This window comes from Mycteria americana, chromosome 6, assembly GCF_035582795.1.
Source record: "Mycteria americana isolate JAX WOST 10 ecotype Jacksonville Zoo and Gardens chromosome 6, USCA_MyAme_1.0, whole genome shotgun sequence".
NCBI classification, from domain to species: domain Eukaryota; kingdom Metazoa; phylum Chordata; class Aves; order Ciconiiformes; family Ciconiidae; genus Mycteria; species Mycteria americana.
The window spans coordinates 42,539,393-42,555,514 of NC_134370.1; the positions used below are offsets into that span (position 1 = coordinate 42,539,393).

Genomic DNA, 16,122 nt, shown 5'->3' on the forward strand with positions numbered 1-16,122 from the left:
AGACTGTCAGCGTTTTTATGTTCTTTGGATTGGACGTCCTAAAACCTTCTGCTCTTTGAATCACTGTGGACATCTTTTACCATGTGCAGAGACTTGCAGGCAGAATCATGCACGACTCTACAGGCAAACAACTATTTTACCTACTGGCGAGCACATGTAGTAAATAGATGGGGCTAGCATGCTATTAGGCTAAGCACGAATATGCTCACCACACCCAATGCAGGCACTGATGAGGAGCTCTGCTGGCTGGGCAATTATCAGTGAGGTGGGGAGATGCTCGTGTCTGTTCCTTGGAAACCTTTGATCTCCCTGAGTTGCTGTTTCTGGTTGTCCAGCTCTTTAGTCAGATTTTCACACCAAGGTTTTTCTCCCGAGTCCTGGAGTTGCTGACAAGATAGAAATAGCTCAGTTCTGGTCACTGGGCGACACCAAGAGGGACTCCCTGTTGACCCAGGTCATCTTCTTCTTGGTGTCAGCTTCATCTATTCAAATTGCAATACTCTGCCATTCCCACCCCCGGCATAAAAGGTGGAGCTCTCAACCCTTTGCTTGCACCACTCGGCAAGGTGAAAGGCATATACAGAGGTGTCGTGGTTTAGCCCCAGCCAGCAACTAAGCACCACGCAGCCACTCGCTCACTCCCCCTCGGTGGGATGGGGGAGAGAATCGGAAGAGCAAAAGTAAGAAAACTTGAGGGTTGAGATAAAAACAGTTTAATAGGTAAAGCAAAAGCCACGCACGCAAGCAAAGCAAAGCAAGGAATTCATTCACTGCTTCCCATGGTCAGGCGGGTGTTCAGCCATCTCCAGGAAAGCAGGGCTCCATCACGCGTAACGGTTACTTGGGAAGACAAACGCCATCACTCCAAATGTCCCCCCTTCCTTCTTCTTCCCCAGCTTTATATACTGAGCATGACATCGTGTGGTATGGAATAGCCCTTTGGTCAGTTTGGATCAACTGTCCTGGCTGTGTCCCCTCCCAGCTTCTTCTGCACCTGGCAGAGCACGGGAAGCTGAAAAGTCCTTGACTAGTGCAGCAACAACTAAAACATCTCTGTATTATCAACACTGTTCTCAGCACAAATCCAAAACATAGCCCCATACCAGCCACTATAAGGAAAATTAACTCTATCTCAACTGAAACCAGGACAAGAGGACTCGTCCATACCTGGTGCTGGGCTACTCTGCTGCTACAAGCTGACAGATTAATGGCTTTGGCAATTGCAGGACTTATCTCTGAATAGTCCCATTGGTAAGAAAATGAGATGCTTTTCTACCATTTTTGGTGGGCTCTGGAAACATGTCTCAGCACTGCTTCTGGTTAGTGACATTGTTCAAGGTTCCCTGTTTCCACCTAATTATTAAACATCATTTAGCTGGTTCTTCTGTTTCTGAAGACTCTTTCTCCATTTTTTATTACTTCATTTGTGGCAAATTTGCACATGCTCTTGGATCTATTTCTGTGCACGTGCCCACACGCATACTTAAAGAAGGAGAAGCACCTTCTGCAGGTTCTCCTCTGCAGATGCTGTGAGGCTCAGCAGCCAGGTAGCTCTGGTCCATGTTAGCCACACTGGATGTGTACAGGCTGCTTTCAGGCAACCTGAAAGCAAGAAAATCTGAAACTAAGTCACGGTGCTACAAATTCCTGCCCTGTTTAATGCTGCACAAATATAGGTAAAAAAAAGATTATATTGGTTGCAGACAGCCATTAACAAGTTAACCCATCCAGGGTAAACAGAGTTGCTGGAATTTACTCTTCTAGTCTTTACGGTTTTTTTCATTTAAACAGTAAGAAGCTAAATGGGAAGAGCAAGAAAAGCTTGGCAGGAAACAATGTGACTGGAGAGGAATAGCTAGGTGGATTTATGAGGTGAGGAAGGGCTCAAACCCTCCAACCTCCTCTTGCACATTTTATCAGCAGAAAATCACCAGGTTTTGAACTTTACTCAGTGCAGCGAGGAGGCTCTGGTGAGTACCATCTGCTACTACTTTGACCTTTACCAGCTGTGCCCGGCTCAGAGCCTTCCAGGCCAGATGTGGCCTCTTTCCCTTTCCTCCCTTGCCTCCTGCCCTTGCTCATCGTCTGCATCCCCTGGGGACACCCAGCTCTCACCACTCACATGCCACTGGGTGCTCCGGCTTGGCTGGCTTCAGGTGGAACTGCAGGATGCTGTCGAGCACCCGGTGCCGCGTAGAGGGTCCCATATGGGGCTGCAGCCAGCATGGTTTGGGATGGAAATGCCCATGCCACATTGCAGCATCAAGCATTGGCAGTGCTGCAAGCAGTGCCAGAGCTGCACGGCGTTTGCTCATGCCTCCAGTGCACCATTATCCCCCAGGCACTACGGAGAGGCAAGATGTGGCTGCTGCTGGTGGCCCTGTGCCTGGCCCAGGGGCTGGGCGATGCCGTCCCATGCACAGGAGCGAGCCACGACAACCCTGAGCAGTTCATGAACATTGTAAGTGCTGGGGGAGTCCAGGCTTTCCCATGGGGTGTGCCCGAAGTCCTCCCCAAGGGACCCATTGGGCTTTCCCCATGCCTTACCCTGGTGTCTGCACCCATGGGGAGCCAGGGGGTCTGGGCACATCACCCTGGGCTGTGCTGGGCTGTTGACCAGCTGGTCACTGCATTGCTCTTTTGTCACTTGTGTCACACTCTTGCCCCCACCTGCAAGGGGAACAGTTTGGCCTCTGGGATGTCCCCGGGGCTCCAGGCACTCTCCATGCCTTTCAGAGCAGCTCCTCCACAATGACAACCTCTTCAGGTCTCCTGGAGATGGTCAGATCGCACGTCCCACGTCTTGCCACTCCACAGGTGGAAAGGACTTTTGAGGGGACAGGGAAAGAATCTGAGCATCTTCCTTGCATGCAGCATCTTCTCTCATTGCTTGGTCCTCACTGTCCCTCCAGACCCCAGCAGAACCTTCCCCAGGAGGCTGTGTCTTTCTCACCCTGGCTTTCCCTCACTGCATCAAGCAAAGGGGCAGTACCCCACATTGGGGAACTTCCTACCAAGCTGAGCTCTATTAATATATTGAATTTTTGAGGATTGCCTCATTCACCACAGCCAAGAAACACAACAGTGCCGGTTGAGCTCTGCCTTCTCCAGGGCCAGCTTACCCTCTGATGTACGTCATGCTTGGGACAAGGTCTTCTGGGAGTCAAGTCAAACCCACCCAGCTTTTTCCCCACTGGTTTCTCTCCTTGCAGAGCCAGATAATCTGTTTCCATGGATATCACAGCAAGGAGCACCAAGTCCCAATTGATGGCTACTTCCTGACCGTGAACCGGATTCCTGGTGGCAGAGAGGAGGCTTGAAGCAGAGGTTGGCACTCATCACCCCAAGGCTTGGCTCCGCAGATCCCCTTAGTGTGACCAGAGAAGGCAAAATGAGGATCTAGGCAAAATGAGGATTGTCTTTTCAGAAAGAGGGATGTGACTGGAGTCTGCACTGCAAGGAGGTGGAACAGGAAGAGATGTGGGTCCTCCTGGGAGGCAAACACGCTTTTCTCTGGGCACTGGTGGGAAGGAAGCAGCCTTGAGCTGGACCAGGAGCTCCGCACTGTGTTCTGCTGTGTCCGGGACGGGGCAGCATGACCCAGTGAGCCCCAGCACCTGGAGAAGGAGGGCCATGGTGGCTCCTTCCCCAGAGCAAACCCCCTGCCCTGTGTCAAGGTTTCCTGACAGGTCAGGACCAGAGGTGGCAAAAATATTTCAAACTGGAGGAGAAAAAGCAGCAGCAGAGAGAAGAAATGTCAGGGGAAGCTACTTTCTCCCGTGCAGAAGACTCTCCATTTGTGATACGAAAATATCACACTCCCATGGGTTGGAGATGAAGGCAGCTCCTTTCCCATTCCCAGGTACTCCCATCAAACAACTTTTTTTTTTTCCTTGTCATTTCCAGGACCCAGGTTACCTGTGTTGCTCCAGCATGGCTTGGTTTTAGATGGTAGCAATTGGGTTTCCAATTTCTCCAACAACAGCCTGGGCTTCATCCTCGCGGACGCAAGGTATGACTTCTGGATCAGAAACAGCCGCGGCAACAGCTGATCTCTCCAGCACCTGAACCTTTCTGTCAGCCAAGAGGATTTTTGGGATTTCAGGTGAGGAGGCCACTGAGGACAGGGCTGGGATGCTGGGCTGTCAGCACCAATCACCTGATGTCCATGGGAGGCTGGGAGATGGGCACCTCCTACAGCTTCCCCTTGCTCCCCAGCTTCCACGAGATGTCCATGTATGATCTCCCCACCACGGTAGGCTTCATCCCAAGGAAAACCGGGCAGGAGAAACTATTCTACGTCGGCCACACTCAGGGCAACTCTCTGGGTGACTGAGGAGGAGGAGCTGGGATGCCACAGGAGAGAGGCATCAATATCTGTCCCAAACTGGAGACTGCTGGGGACAGGGCTCCATTGGCCCATGCAGCCACTTTTCCTACCAGACTTCTTGGTCCTTCTTCATGGGAGAGATTTGCTACGTCTTGCCCAGCCATCCTGGGCTGTGCTGACATCCAAGAGCACTCAAACAGGGGATCTGGGATGCGAGGAGGAGATTCATGCACTTGGGTCCATGTGGCAGTTGTTTGTAGGACCTCTGCGGTCTCCTGTGGGTTTTTTTTTCAGGTTTCACGGCGTTTTTGAGCATGCCGCAGCTAGCTAAGAAAATAAAAATATTCTTTTTGGTGGGTCCTGCCTACAATTTATGTACAGATAAAGGTCCAGTATTAAGTCTTTTCTATCTTCCTCATGCAATAATTAAGGTAAGTGTTGTGTTCTGGTTTTCTCATCCTAATTAGTCACGCAAAAATTGATTGCAAAAATCAGTAAGTGGAATTGCTTGTGACACTGCAGCAAACCTCCCCCCACTGAGCTCCCACCCCACTGCTGGGTTGGTGCCACTGCGATCCGTGGGGAGATGGGGACGCATCTGGTGGGGGGGGGGTTAATATGCCTGGCTCTCCCCCCTCCAGGGAACAGGAAAACCCACTGATCTTCCTGAGATGCCGGGCTGGCTACCCCAGCTGCATCAGTGCTGGCCAGGGACCACCAACCTACCATGTCCATGCCCCGTGGCAGGTGATTTTCAGGAGGAAAGAAGGAGCTTTGCTGGGACAGGAGCAGAGAGCGGCATTGGCCAGGGTGTGCAGCTGCTGGCTGCTCAGCAGGGTCTGCACAGATGGGCTCTTCCTCGTTGGTGGATTTAATGAGAAGAACTTGCACGTTGTAGTCACCTTTCCCTGTGATTTTGGCTGACCATATAAGAAGGTGCCACATTTCTAATAAGATGGGCTGGGGCTGGGTTACTTAGCAATGATACTGTCACGGAACAGGGGCACTGAGGATGAAAATTATGAGTCAAGAGATGGTGGTTTTTTGGGTCCCCATTATTTCTGTTGTTAGCTCAAACAAATTATGAGAAAGAAATCCAATCTGAAAGCTTGTACAGACTAATTATGAAGAGTTATCTTGCTCTTGGGTCATAACATTGAAAATGAAAGACTCATTTTGAGATGCTGTTGACTCCAGCATGATGTTTTAGCTTTCTACAACCTGGTCTGTATAGCTTTCTACAGCACAGGTCTGTATAGGCATGAGAGCACGTTGGGTTGTTCACATGCATTGTCTTGAAGTGGACATTAGTGGAAGGCCAGGCCAACACCAAAGCTCTGATTTTGCAAGGTTGTATTGCTGTTGACATCAGCTTGACCTAAAGAAGAAAGTGGGATTTCTGCTGCCAATTACACCAAGGTGTCCTAAGGTATTAGTGTCTGTGACTGAGAAGTCAGGAGGCCAGATGGGCATTCAAGGCACAGAGATCATATTGAAGCTGTTCCTCAGTGGTTTACCCAGGTTACGGTTCACTGCATCCTGCTTTGGGGCAGCCTAGGCAAAGCAAACGAATAGCATACTGGATGATACTCAAGTGCTATTGACTTTAGCCTCAAACGAGTGTCAGCTCCTGCCTAAGTATCATTTGCAGCAGGACTTCCTTTTGCTGGCAGAGCCAGACATGTACATATCACATTTCCCAGACTACACATCCACCAAAAATCTCCTCGACTGGGGCCAGGTAGGGATTCTCCTGTTCATTGCACCTGATAACCCAGTGGTGACTCCTGGGTTGGCTGGGTTGATGGTCTGGCATGTTGCTCCATTCACCATGTGGACAGACATGGTGGCAGGATTGATGAAGCCTCCCTTCTCCCTGTATTTCCTTGCAGGCCACACGGTTCCCTGCCACCAGCCTCATCTTCCACCCTGCATGTGGGTTTGCTCAACCAAGTGACACCTCTGCCTGTTGTAAACAACCTGCCCTTGAAAGGGACTCCCTGAGCACCAAAACCCCAGCCTTGGGGGATGTTTGAACCATGCTGGTTCCCTGGTGCAACCCCTGCCCTGCCAAGCCAGCCGCCAGCTCTATAGACACCTATGTGTTTCTGTCATCCCCAGTAATGGCCTAAGGAAGGAGTCATGAAGATTTCAGGGGCCCCTGGAAAAGGCTGAGACCACTGCTGCAGGAGCACATGACAGTCCATTGCCAATCACAAAGTTAACCAAGAGTGATGGAAAAAGCCAGTATTTTCAGTTGAATTTGTCCAACATCCATATGCTTCTTCCTCCAAGATGAAGACATTTCAGCATAAATGGTTGGGGAAACAGCAAGCCAGCAAGACTCTAATTTGGAAGTACAGGTGGCTAATAAGGGGGGAAACCAGGAGGACGGTCCTAGACTGACAGAAGTTACACCAGGTCCACATGGATAAATACTCATTGGATTGTCCCTTCCTTCAGAGACTAAGATCATTAATTTAACTGTAATTCAGGCATAGTCTGAATGGTCATGGTGGGTATCTTGAGACTAGGAGAGCGCATGCACCTTGCATTTCTTGCTGATTACAAAGAGTTCAATGATGGTTCATCATCTCCTCAGCTGGCAGACATTGTCACGCTGCCCCAGGGATGGTTGATGAGCTGCACAGTGCTGGCAGCTCTCAGAAGATCTAATGGGTTAATTTTCCAAACAATGTCCAAGAGAAACTCCCTACAGAATCAGGTGTCTTGCACTCTGTCAGTCCATTGTAAGCAGTTGAGGTTGTCCACAGAGTACTGCAGGACAGTGGAGGAGTCCTTCTCCGTCCTGCTCTGATAGAAACAAGATATGCTCAAAGAGAGCCCAAGTGACCGCACCCTGAGCACCCTCCATCTGCTGTGCCTGAACCCCCAACTGGGCCAGCTGCCCCACTGCTTTGCTGCCCTGCTGTGGGTCCTGAGGGATGGGCAGCTGCAAACACCAGCCCAGACATCAGGGTTGTGCTGGGGCAGAGACCCTGGGGGCTGCCCTTTCCCCATGGTGGGGCTGATCTAAGGGATTACCTGTGCAGGGTTAACCCTTTGCCTCTACCTTTCAGACTGTCAAAACTGGGGAGTTCAAGCAGTTTGACTATGGGGAGAAGAACAAGGAGAAGTACAGCCAGGTAGGCAGGGGGTGCCTCTTGCTTCTGAGGATGAAGGGATGACTTGGTTGTGCTAAGAGGAGAAGAGGATGAGGTTGGCTGAGACTGGGACGAAGGCACCCTGTGCATCATGCACCCATGTGTCTTGTAATTCCCTTGGTGGCTGGGGCCTCCATGAACACTCAACCATTTTGTCCCATTTTGGCCAGCTGGTGCCAACCCAACCTTTTGGGTTTTTGTCCACTCCTGGTGGAACAAGTCCAACGGGGATCTCACAGGACACATTTGCCCCACGTCACATTTGTTCATGTCTGCTAAATGTATGTCCCAGCAGGTGAATACCTTGGGCCTCTCAGCAGGTCTGATGGCTAAAATCCAGCTGATACCTTTCTATTTCACCTTCTTTTGAATAACCTGATGATTTTTCTCCCCAGACTTCACCACCCTTTTACAGGATAGAAGACATGACAGTGCCAACTGCCCTGTGGAGCGGCGGGGAGGACTGGTTTACCTCTACATTGGAGACCCAGTGCTTGCTCCTCCGCATCACCAACCTCGTTCATTGTGAGCACTTCCCTGACTGGAACCACTGAGCTCACATCTGGGGCCTGGATGCCCCTCTGCACATGTACAGGCAGATGGTCACTCTGATGGAGGAAAAATCTGTGAATGGTCCACGTGGTACCCTGGGATGGAAGAGCCACCCATTCCCATGACATGGGGATGACTGGCTTTTGTACCAGGACTGTCACCTTGCTCTCTCCTTCCTAGAAACATTTCCTGTCACCCTATTTCATGCTGATTTAGTGAGCTAACACAGTCTTGTGATTTCTCTCTGCCTTTTACAGAGTGCCCTGGTGTTTTAAGCTTCCCTGCTTCTTGTGGTGCAACAGTGATATTTCTTTCCCTTGTTTTTCAGAACTATTTAAGTAATAAACTCCCATGCTGAAGCCCAGTCTGACTCTTCCTTCGGTGGGCATCACCAAGGTTGTGCTGCAGGGCAGCCGTGCAGGACCTAGGAGGTCCCAGCTCTGGGCATTATGAGCCCCTGCCCATGCGCCCATCTCACATCCAGCCCTCTGGGACATTGCAAGGGGCAGTGTGCTGGTTTTGGCTGGAGTAGAGATAATTTTCTTTATAGTAGGTAGTGTGGGGCTATGTTTTGGATTTGTGCTGAAAACAGTGTTGATAATACAGAGATGTTTTAGTCGTTGCTAAGTAGTGCTTATACTAAATCAAGGACTTTTCAGCTTCCCATGCTCTGCCAGGTGCGCAAGAAGTTGGGAGGGGATACAGGTGGGACAGCTGATCCCAACTGACCAAAGGGCTGTTCCACACCATATGACATCATGGTCAGTATATAAAGATGGGGAAGAAGAAGGAAGGGGGGGACATTCAGAGTGATGGCATTTGTCTTCCCAAGTAACCATTACGTGTGATGGAGCCCTGCTTTCCTGGAGATGGCTGAACGCCTGCCTGCCAATGGGAAGTAGTGAATGAATTCCTTGCTTTGCTTTGCTTGCATGCACAGCTTTTGCTTTACCTATTAAACTGTCTTTATCTCAACCCACGAGTTTTCTCACTTTTACTCTTCAGATTCTCTCCCCTATCCCACCAGGAGGGATTGAGTGAGCAGCTGTGTGGTGCTTAGTTGCCAGCTGGAGTTAAACCACAACAGGCAGGCAGGGCTTTTCCAACCTGCATTGTGCCAGCACATGCAGCTTTGCTCTTCCTTCCCTGGTGACAACCCCATCCTTGCATGTCATGGTCATGCATGATGGTGCTCCGCAGAGCACCCTGTCTATGGTGAGTGACTCCTTGGCTGGTTGTGGCCGCACACAGTTTGGTTTCCCTCCCAGTAAATCCATCCATCGCCATTGGCAGAGGAGGAAGCAGGGGGGGAAGAAAGGGAAGGCAGAGTGTGGTGCTTGTAAAATGAATCTTTACTTTCACAGGAGTAGCCCATGAAAGCAGCATCCCATAAAACACGTGGGCAGCTCAGCTCACAGATCCTGCAAGCTTGAAGTTTCATCCTGTACCTTTGCTTTTTAGCCTGGTTAATCAGATGGAGACCAGTCAGACCACATGGGAACATACCTGGGGCAAACACTTCTTCCCTGGGAAATACCTCGAATTGGGAGTATACCTCCATCTTTTCACCACCATCACCAGCTTGGCTCATTTCTGGGCTATCTACCTACAGCATGAGCTCAGGCCACATCTTCACACCTCTTGTCCCATCTCTGCATGGGCACCCAGTGTGGAGTGTTGGGGAGGATGGGCAGGCAGTTTGGGAATGTCTCACCAAAATCATCAGTGCTTTGGGGGGGTGGGGGGGACCTTGCCCCAAGCCCCATGAAATTCTGTTTTCAAGCCCTGCCTTTTGTTCACAGTGCTCTTCGCACACATCTTAAACTTAGACTTCACAGATGAGCATCACACATCTCTTGGAGGTACGGATGGATGGATGGATGAGTGGATGGATAGATAGAGAGATAGATAGGCAGAATACATAAGTAGGTAAATGGATGGATGGATGGATAGATAGATAGATAGAATAAGTAGGTAGGTAGGATAGATAGATGGATAGAAAGAATAGGTAAGTACGTAGATAGATGGATAGATATTTTTCAAATATACATGCTATGAACAGAGCATTATTCTTAGGTACCACTGTGGGCCATGTTAAATTCAACTTCCTAGAAAACACAGCTGGAAGAAAACACAGCTGGTACCCCAGGAGGTGACGTGTCACATTGTTCTGGGTGGGTTATCTCCCAGGAAAGACCTAGCCTAACGCCAAGGCCCAGATGTTTCCCTTTCACCACATCTCAGGCATGTGGTGTGCATAGACCTCTCTGGTTCCATTCTACTGGGAGGAACGTTTCTCTCCTGCAGTCAGTGCTCATGCTCTCCAGCCTTTTCAGGGCCACAGACAAGGTCACTTTCCACCCCTCCTTCACCTAAACCCACAACCTAAAGCACACACTCAATTTCTGGAGTAAAATTTTGTGCTTGCAATGCCCTGAGCCAGCAAAAGCTAAACAAAACCCCCACCAAACAGGGTCTCCTGCACACCTTGCCCTGGCAATGGGGTAAAAACACAACCCCAATGAGGCCCACCAAGCAAAGGGTTGGAGTTCAGCTGTGCTTCAAGAGTTTATTGCAATATCTAGTCACAGATGGCAGGCAGAAATTACACCGTTACATTTAAGGCATTACATCAGTGTGGAATAGGGTGATAGGAGACATTTTTAAGAAGGGAAGAGCAGAGTGGCAGCCCTAACACAAGACCCATACCCCCAGGCACATGGGAATGGGTAGTTCTCCACGCCAGGGCAGCACGTGGACCCGGTTCATGGATTTTGCTCCATCAGAGAGACCACCTGCCTGTACATGCGCTGAGGGGCATCCTGACCCCAGTGGTGGTCAAAGTGGTTCCAGTTGGGGAGGTGCTCATGACGAACAAGGTTGGTGATGTGGGGGAGCAAGCACTGGGTCTCTGGAGGTGGATTCACCCAGTCCTCCCCACCGCTCCACAGGGCGGTTGGCACCATCATGTCTTCTATCCTGTACAAGGGAGGGGTGGCCTGGGAGGGGGGAAATGCTCCAATTATTCGCAGGCTCTGACACTAATAGCACTAATGGGTGGGGTGTGCTGCCCCTGACATCCCAGAAGACTCAGGTCATGCTGGCCACTGGAGAAGGCTGCCCGCATCCTGGTCCTAGCCAGCCTCATCCTCTGCTCCTCCTTCCATAAGTGCCCATTTACCTGGTTGTACTTTTCCTGGTTCTTCTCCCCATAGTCAAACTGCTTGAACTCCCCAGTTTTGGCAGTCTGGAAAGCAGAGGCAAAGGGTTAACCCCGTGCGGGTAGTGCCCTGGATCAGCCCCACCACAAGCAAAGAGCAGCAGCAGGGTCCAGGTGAGCACTCTCTGCCTAGCACAGCTTTGGTGTCTGGGCTGGTGCTTGCTGGTGCCCGTCCCATGGGCCAGAGCAAAGAGGGAGTCCCAAAAACACCTACATGGGGTCCTTACCTAGGACAGAGGTGGGCTTCTGGGTGGCTCTGCCTTGGCCAGCAAGAAGCAGTATCTAACAGCTGCAGCTTTTGAGACACCTTGCTGCAGCAACTTAAAAATAACTTTTATTGGCTTTGTCTGATTGTGCCTCCTTACCTGTCTCCAGGGCAAATGAAGCAGCATTGTAAAATACCGTATTCACAGATTAAAAGAAAAAGCATTGGCTACAGTTGTTATAAAATTAGATTATCTACCTGTCCCCAGTGGAGAAGAGTTTTTACAGATGTGTAGTCTGGAAAATGAGCTAGGTATACATCCAGTCAGCTCTCCAGGAAAAAGAAAGTATTTTCTAAATAAGTGAGTTGGGAATGATGAAAATCTGTCTAGGCAAAAAAATCATTCTGTTTTATAACTGCAATATAAACATTATATGCTCCAGCAGCTTTATTCTGTTCAGAGCTAGGAGTGGCTTTTAAAGGTAAACCAGCCGTTAACCACCACTTTAAAATGGAAATACAATTTTAAAGCTGGTCCTGTCAATTTTTTGTTATTTTTTTTCTGTACATTTGTTGCAGGTGAGCAGAAAATGAGGCAGGAGTTACCTTTCCTTTGCAGACAAGACTACAAGTGATTCTTTCCTACAGAAGCCTCCATTAGGTTTAAAACCCCAACACCACTGAAAGAAATCTCCAAATAGCTGCTGCCTTGAACAGTGCTTTTCATGCTTATTTTGTTTTTTTATGCTCATTTTGGTATGTCATTAGCTATCTCCAGGTGTCTAGGAAAAGTGGACATGGCTGTGACCTGGAGAGGCTGATGCACCGACCACAATCAAGTTCTTCTTGTTGTACCTGCCAATAAGGAAGATCTCGTTTCCACAGACTTCAGCTGTTAGCAGGTTGTTGCACGTCTTGGCAAGGGTGGCTCTCTCCTTCCTCCCCACCAGAGTTAGCTGTTTTGTTCCAAATACTGCCTGCAAGAGTGCAAGGAAACAGGTCACAGCAGGTCCTGCAACACACATCCCCTCTCCACAGGAATCGCTTGTCCCCAGCCAGCGCTGTCAGGGAACTCCTCAATATGGTTATTGACACATTTGGGCTAGCCAGCCTCTCAAGGAGGTTGACCCATGGTCGCACCTGACCCTCAGAGCAGCATGAAACCATCACTGTCTTTTCCACACCGTGCCATCATCCCCATTGTCCTGGTGCATCATCTCTAAGGTACCAGCTTCCAAAGCTCAGCCCAGGATGGCCAGACTCATACCACTCATCTTCCACCTCCGTTGACAGATGCTCCTCAGGTGGAGCACATCCAGGAGAGGGCCAGCTCCCTTTCCAGTCCTTATCCAGCTGCTGGAGCAAAAGGTGGAAGGGAGGCAGTGTGGGGCTGCTCTGAGCACCTTCTGGGCTACAGGACTGGGGTGTGGTGAGGTCAATAAGCAAAACCATAAACAGTAATGATAGGGAGGTATGGATATTTTAAACAGTGAAAACTGGTTGTTCTTAGCTGGGTGGAGGGGGACATCCCTGCTGTTTGGGATCTTGGGATTGCTCATCTCACCATACATATCTCCAACGCCTGCCACAGATATGGGCTCAGTGCACAGCAGCAACGTGGGGGACGTGAGTTGCTAAAAGCTGCTGGGTTTCAGTAGTAACACACAAACACGTCACATACCTTCAGCACCGTGTCTGGTAAAAATGCTATCTTTAACATGGGACCTTTGATGTGATGAAAGGTGTAGAGAGGACCCAGGGCAAAGAAGAGTTTGATTTTCTTAGCCAGGTGTGGCATGCTTGAAAATGCTATGAAACCTGAAAAGCAGGAAGAGATCACAGCCATAACCCCAACAGCAACAGCACTCATCCCAGACCTCCTGTTTGAGACACAGGGTCTCAACAAAATGAAGCTGCCATGGTCATGGGTGGGAGCAGAGCCCAGGATGGATGCCCAAGACACAGCAAACCTCTTCCATGAAGAAGGACCAAGAAGTCAGGTGGGGAAGGTGGCTGCATGGCCAAAGCAGCCCTGCCCCCAGCAGTCTCCGGTCTGGGATAGACATTGATGCCCCTCTCCCGGGCATCCGAGCACCCCACTCCTGCACACTGCCCACTCCTCCTCCTCAGTCACCCAGAGACTTGCCCTGAGCATGGCAAACGTAGAACAGTTTCTCGTGCCTGGTTTGCCTTAGGATGAAGCCCACCATGGCAGGGAGATCATACATGGACATCTCATGGAAGCTGAGGAGCAAGGGGAGAAGCTGTAGGAGATGCTAATCTCCCAACCTCCCATGAACATCAGGTGGTTGGTGCTGACAGCCCAGCATCCCAGCCCCATCCTTGGTGGCCTCCTCACCTGAAATCCCAAAACTCCTCTTGGTCAACAGAAAGGTTCAGATGCCGGAGGGACCAGCTGTTGCCCCGGCTGTTTCCAATCCAGATGTCGTACCCCACATGCGCGAGGATGAAGCCCAGGCTGTTGTTGGGGAGGTTGTCTACCCAGTCGCCACCATCTAAACTGAACCCGTGCACTATCAATACGGGTGACCTGGATCCTGAAAGAGGAGAAATCGGGTACTTTACACAAGAACACCCCTTCCCATATGGAAGTAAAATGGCCCTGTGCATCTCAGTATTATTTTCTGCAGGCTGCACATTAAATATTCTCTTCTCCTTTATTTCCCTGGTTCTGCTGGTGCTTTCTTCGTTTGAAGCACTTTTGCCACCCCTGGCCCTGAGCTATCAGGGACAAGGGGTTTTGCTCCAGGGAAGGAGCCACTAGGGCTCGCTGGGTCACGCTGCCCCGTTCCGCATGCAGCAAAACACGATGCTGAGCTCCTGCACCCCCAGGGACAGCTCAAGGCCGCTGGGCAAAAACTTCTCATCCCTCTTCCAGCTGCTGAAACTGTGTCTGAAAGCACAGATGTTCGCACTAGCTTCCCCTTGCACGCTGCCTCATCTCTGAGCAGGGTCATGGCTGCTTCACCCTCAATGAAAACAAGCACACCTGAGTGCCCAGCATCCCCCTTGCTGTGGGGAATCCGGTTGAGGCTGAGGAAGTAGCCGTCCTCTGTCAGCATGTTGTACTCCTCACTGGGATACCCGTGGAAACGGATCTTCTGGCTCTGCAGGGACAATGGTCTGAGGGGAAAGGGTGACCTGTTGGTGTCCATCATCTTGTGCCTGACCCGATGACACCCACTACTGCCACCCATTCTCTCTGATGTCACCTCCGCCTGCACACACAAGACCTGAAGGTCCATCTACATTAAAGAAAGATAAGGCTCTCCCTGATCGCCAACCTCAAGCTGAGGGCATGAGGTGAGTGATGCCCATGCAAATATAGGAAACTCTTGATGCCCCAAGCGCCCTGGCTGACCCTGGGTGCAGATGTCAGGGTAAGGGATGGGTAGAGCCCAGCTGGTCCCTCGGGGAGGACTTTGGGCACACTTTTGGAGAAGCCCAAGTCCCACAGGGGTGTATTTAATCCCCCAGTACTTACAATGTTCATGAACTGCTCAGGGTTGTCATGGCTTGCTCCAGCACGTGGGATGGCATCGCCCAGCCCCTGGGCCAGGCACAGGGCCACCAGCAGCAGCCACATCTCGCGTCTCTGCAGCGCCTGGGGGATAACGGTGTTGGTGTGAGCAGGAAGGTGGGTGTGCTAGAGGCACGAGCAAACGCCATGCAGCTCCAGCACTGCTGGAAGCACCACCAAAGCCTGATGCTGCCATGTGGAGCGGATGTTTCCATCCCAAACCATGCCAGCTGCAGCACCATATGGGACGCTCTACCTGGCACTGGGCACTCAGCAGCATCCCGCAGCTGTGGCTGAAGCCAGCCAATCAAGAGCACCCAGTGGCACATGGGTGGCAAGGGCTGAAGGTCCCCAAGGCATGCAGGGGATGAAATGAAAAGAGGCCACATCTGGCCTGGGAGGCTCTGCCAGGGGCTCAGGGAAAGCTGTGTCTGCAGCTGCTGTCCTGCCTTTTTGCCCTTCCCCAGGACCACTCCTCCAGACACTACCAGAGGCTATCCAGATCTCTGGTTTGACCCCACAGAGCTGCTTTTACAGTCCCCACCTTAAGTGTTAAAGCCCACTGGTGCTGCTGGTCATCACTTGGCACAAGCGAGTCCCCTCTCCAGGTGGGAATTGCTGCTCTGCAGGGATGTGACCAGCTTCTGAGAGCCCATTGTCTGCCTGAGAGCCACATCCACACCATGTGGGTGGAGGTTCACCAGCTTAAGCTTTCTATTTGTAGAGGTGTCTTAACATGCCAGTATTATCTCCTACCAAGTCCACCTCCTAATGCTTCCCAATCCCCTGTGCAGTTAGGAACCCACCCCAAAGCATGTCTTGCTGGCCCTTCCCACCTGGCCCTGGTCCAGCTACTGCAGTGTGGGACAAGCAGCCTCCAGACACCCCTCTCTGGCAAAAGCATCAGGGTGCTTTCCCTGAAAGCAGGAGGGGTCATGTTGGAGCTCTGTTCTGCAGGAGCTCCCCTGCTCCATCCCTGCCTTGGATGGTTTATAGCTCATTGCCGTGTGCTCCTGGTGTGCCCTGCCATCCCCAGCACCCCAGCCCAAGGGGATCCAGACTTCAGGACAGGTCCAGCAAAGTCCATTTTCCTGGTGACCCTGTTGCAGG

General features: G+C 50.9%; 1 protein-coding gene and 1 pseudogene across 1 annotated transcript; one reads left to right on the forward strand and one right to left on the reverse strand.

Annotated features, from left to right (window-relative positions):
- The first annotated feature begins 2,359 nt into the window (after window positions 1-2,359).
- On the forward strand, window positions 2,360-9,946 carry LOC142411951 (putative lysosomal acid lipase/cholesteryl ester hydrolase; annotated as a pseudogene).
- An 865-nt stretch (window positions 9,947-10,811) lies between these two features.
- On the reverse strand, window positions 10,812-15,078 carry LOC142411492 (lipase member M-like). Its single transcript, XM_075505478.1, is given in 9 exon segments — window positions 10,812-11,045; window positions 11,228-11,293; window positions 11,730-11,801; window positions 12,302-12,444; window positions 13,149-13,289; window positions 13,606-13,715; window positions 13,831-14,029; window positions 14,482-14,599; window positions 14,977-15,078. Coding segments are annotated over 9 exon segments (1,185 nt in total).
- Between the last annotated feature and the right edge of the window lie 1,044 nt (window positions 15,079-16,122).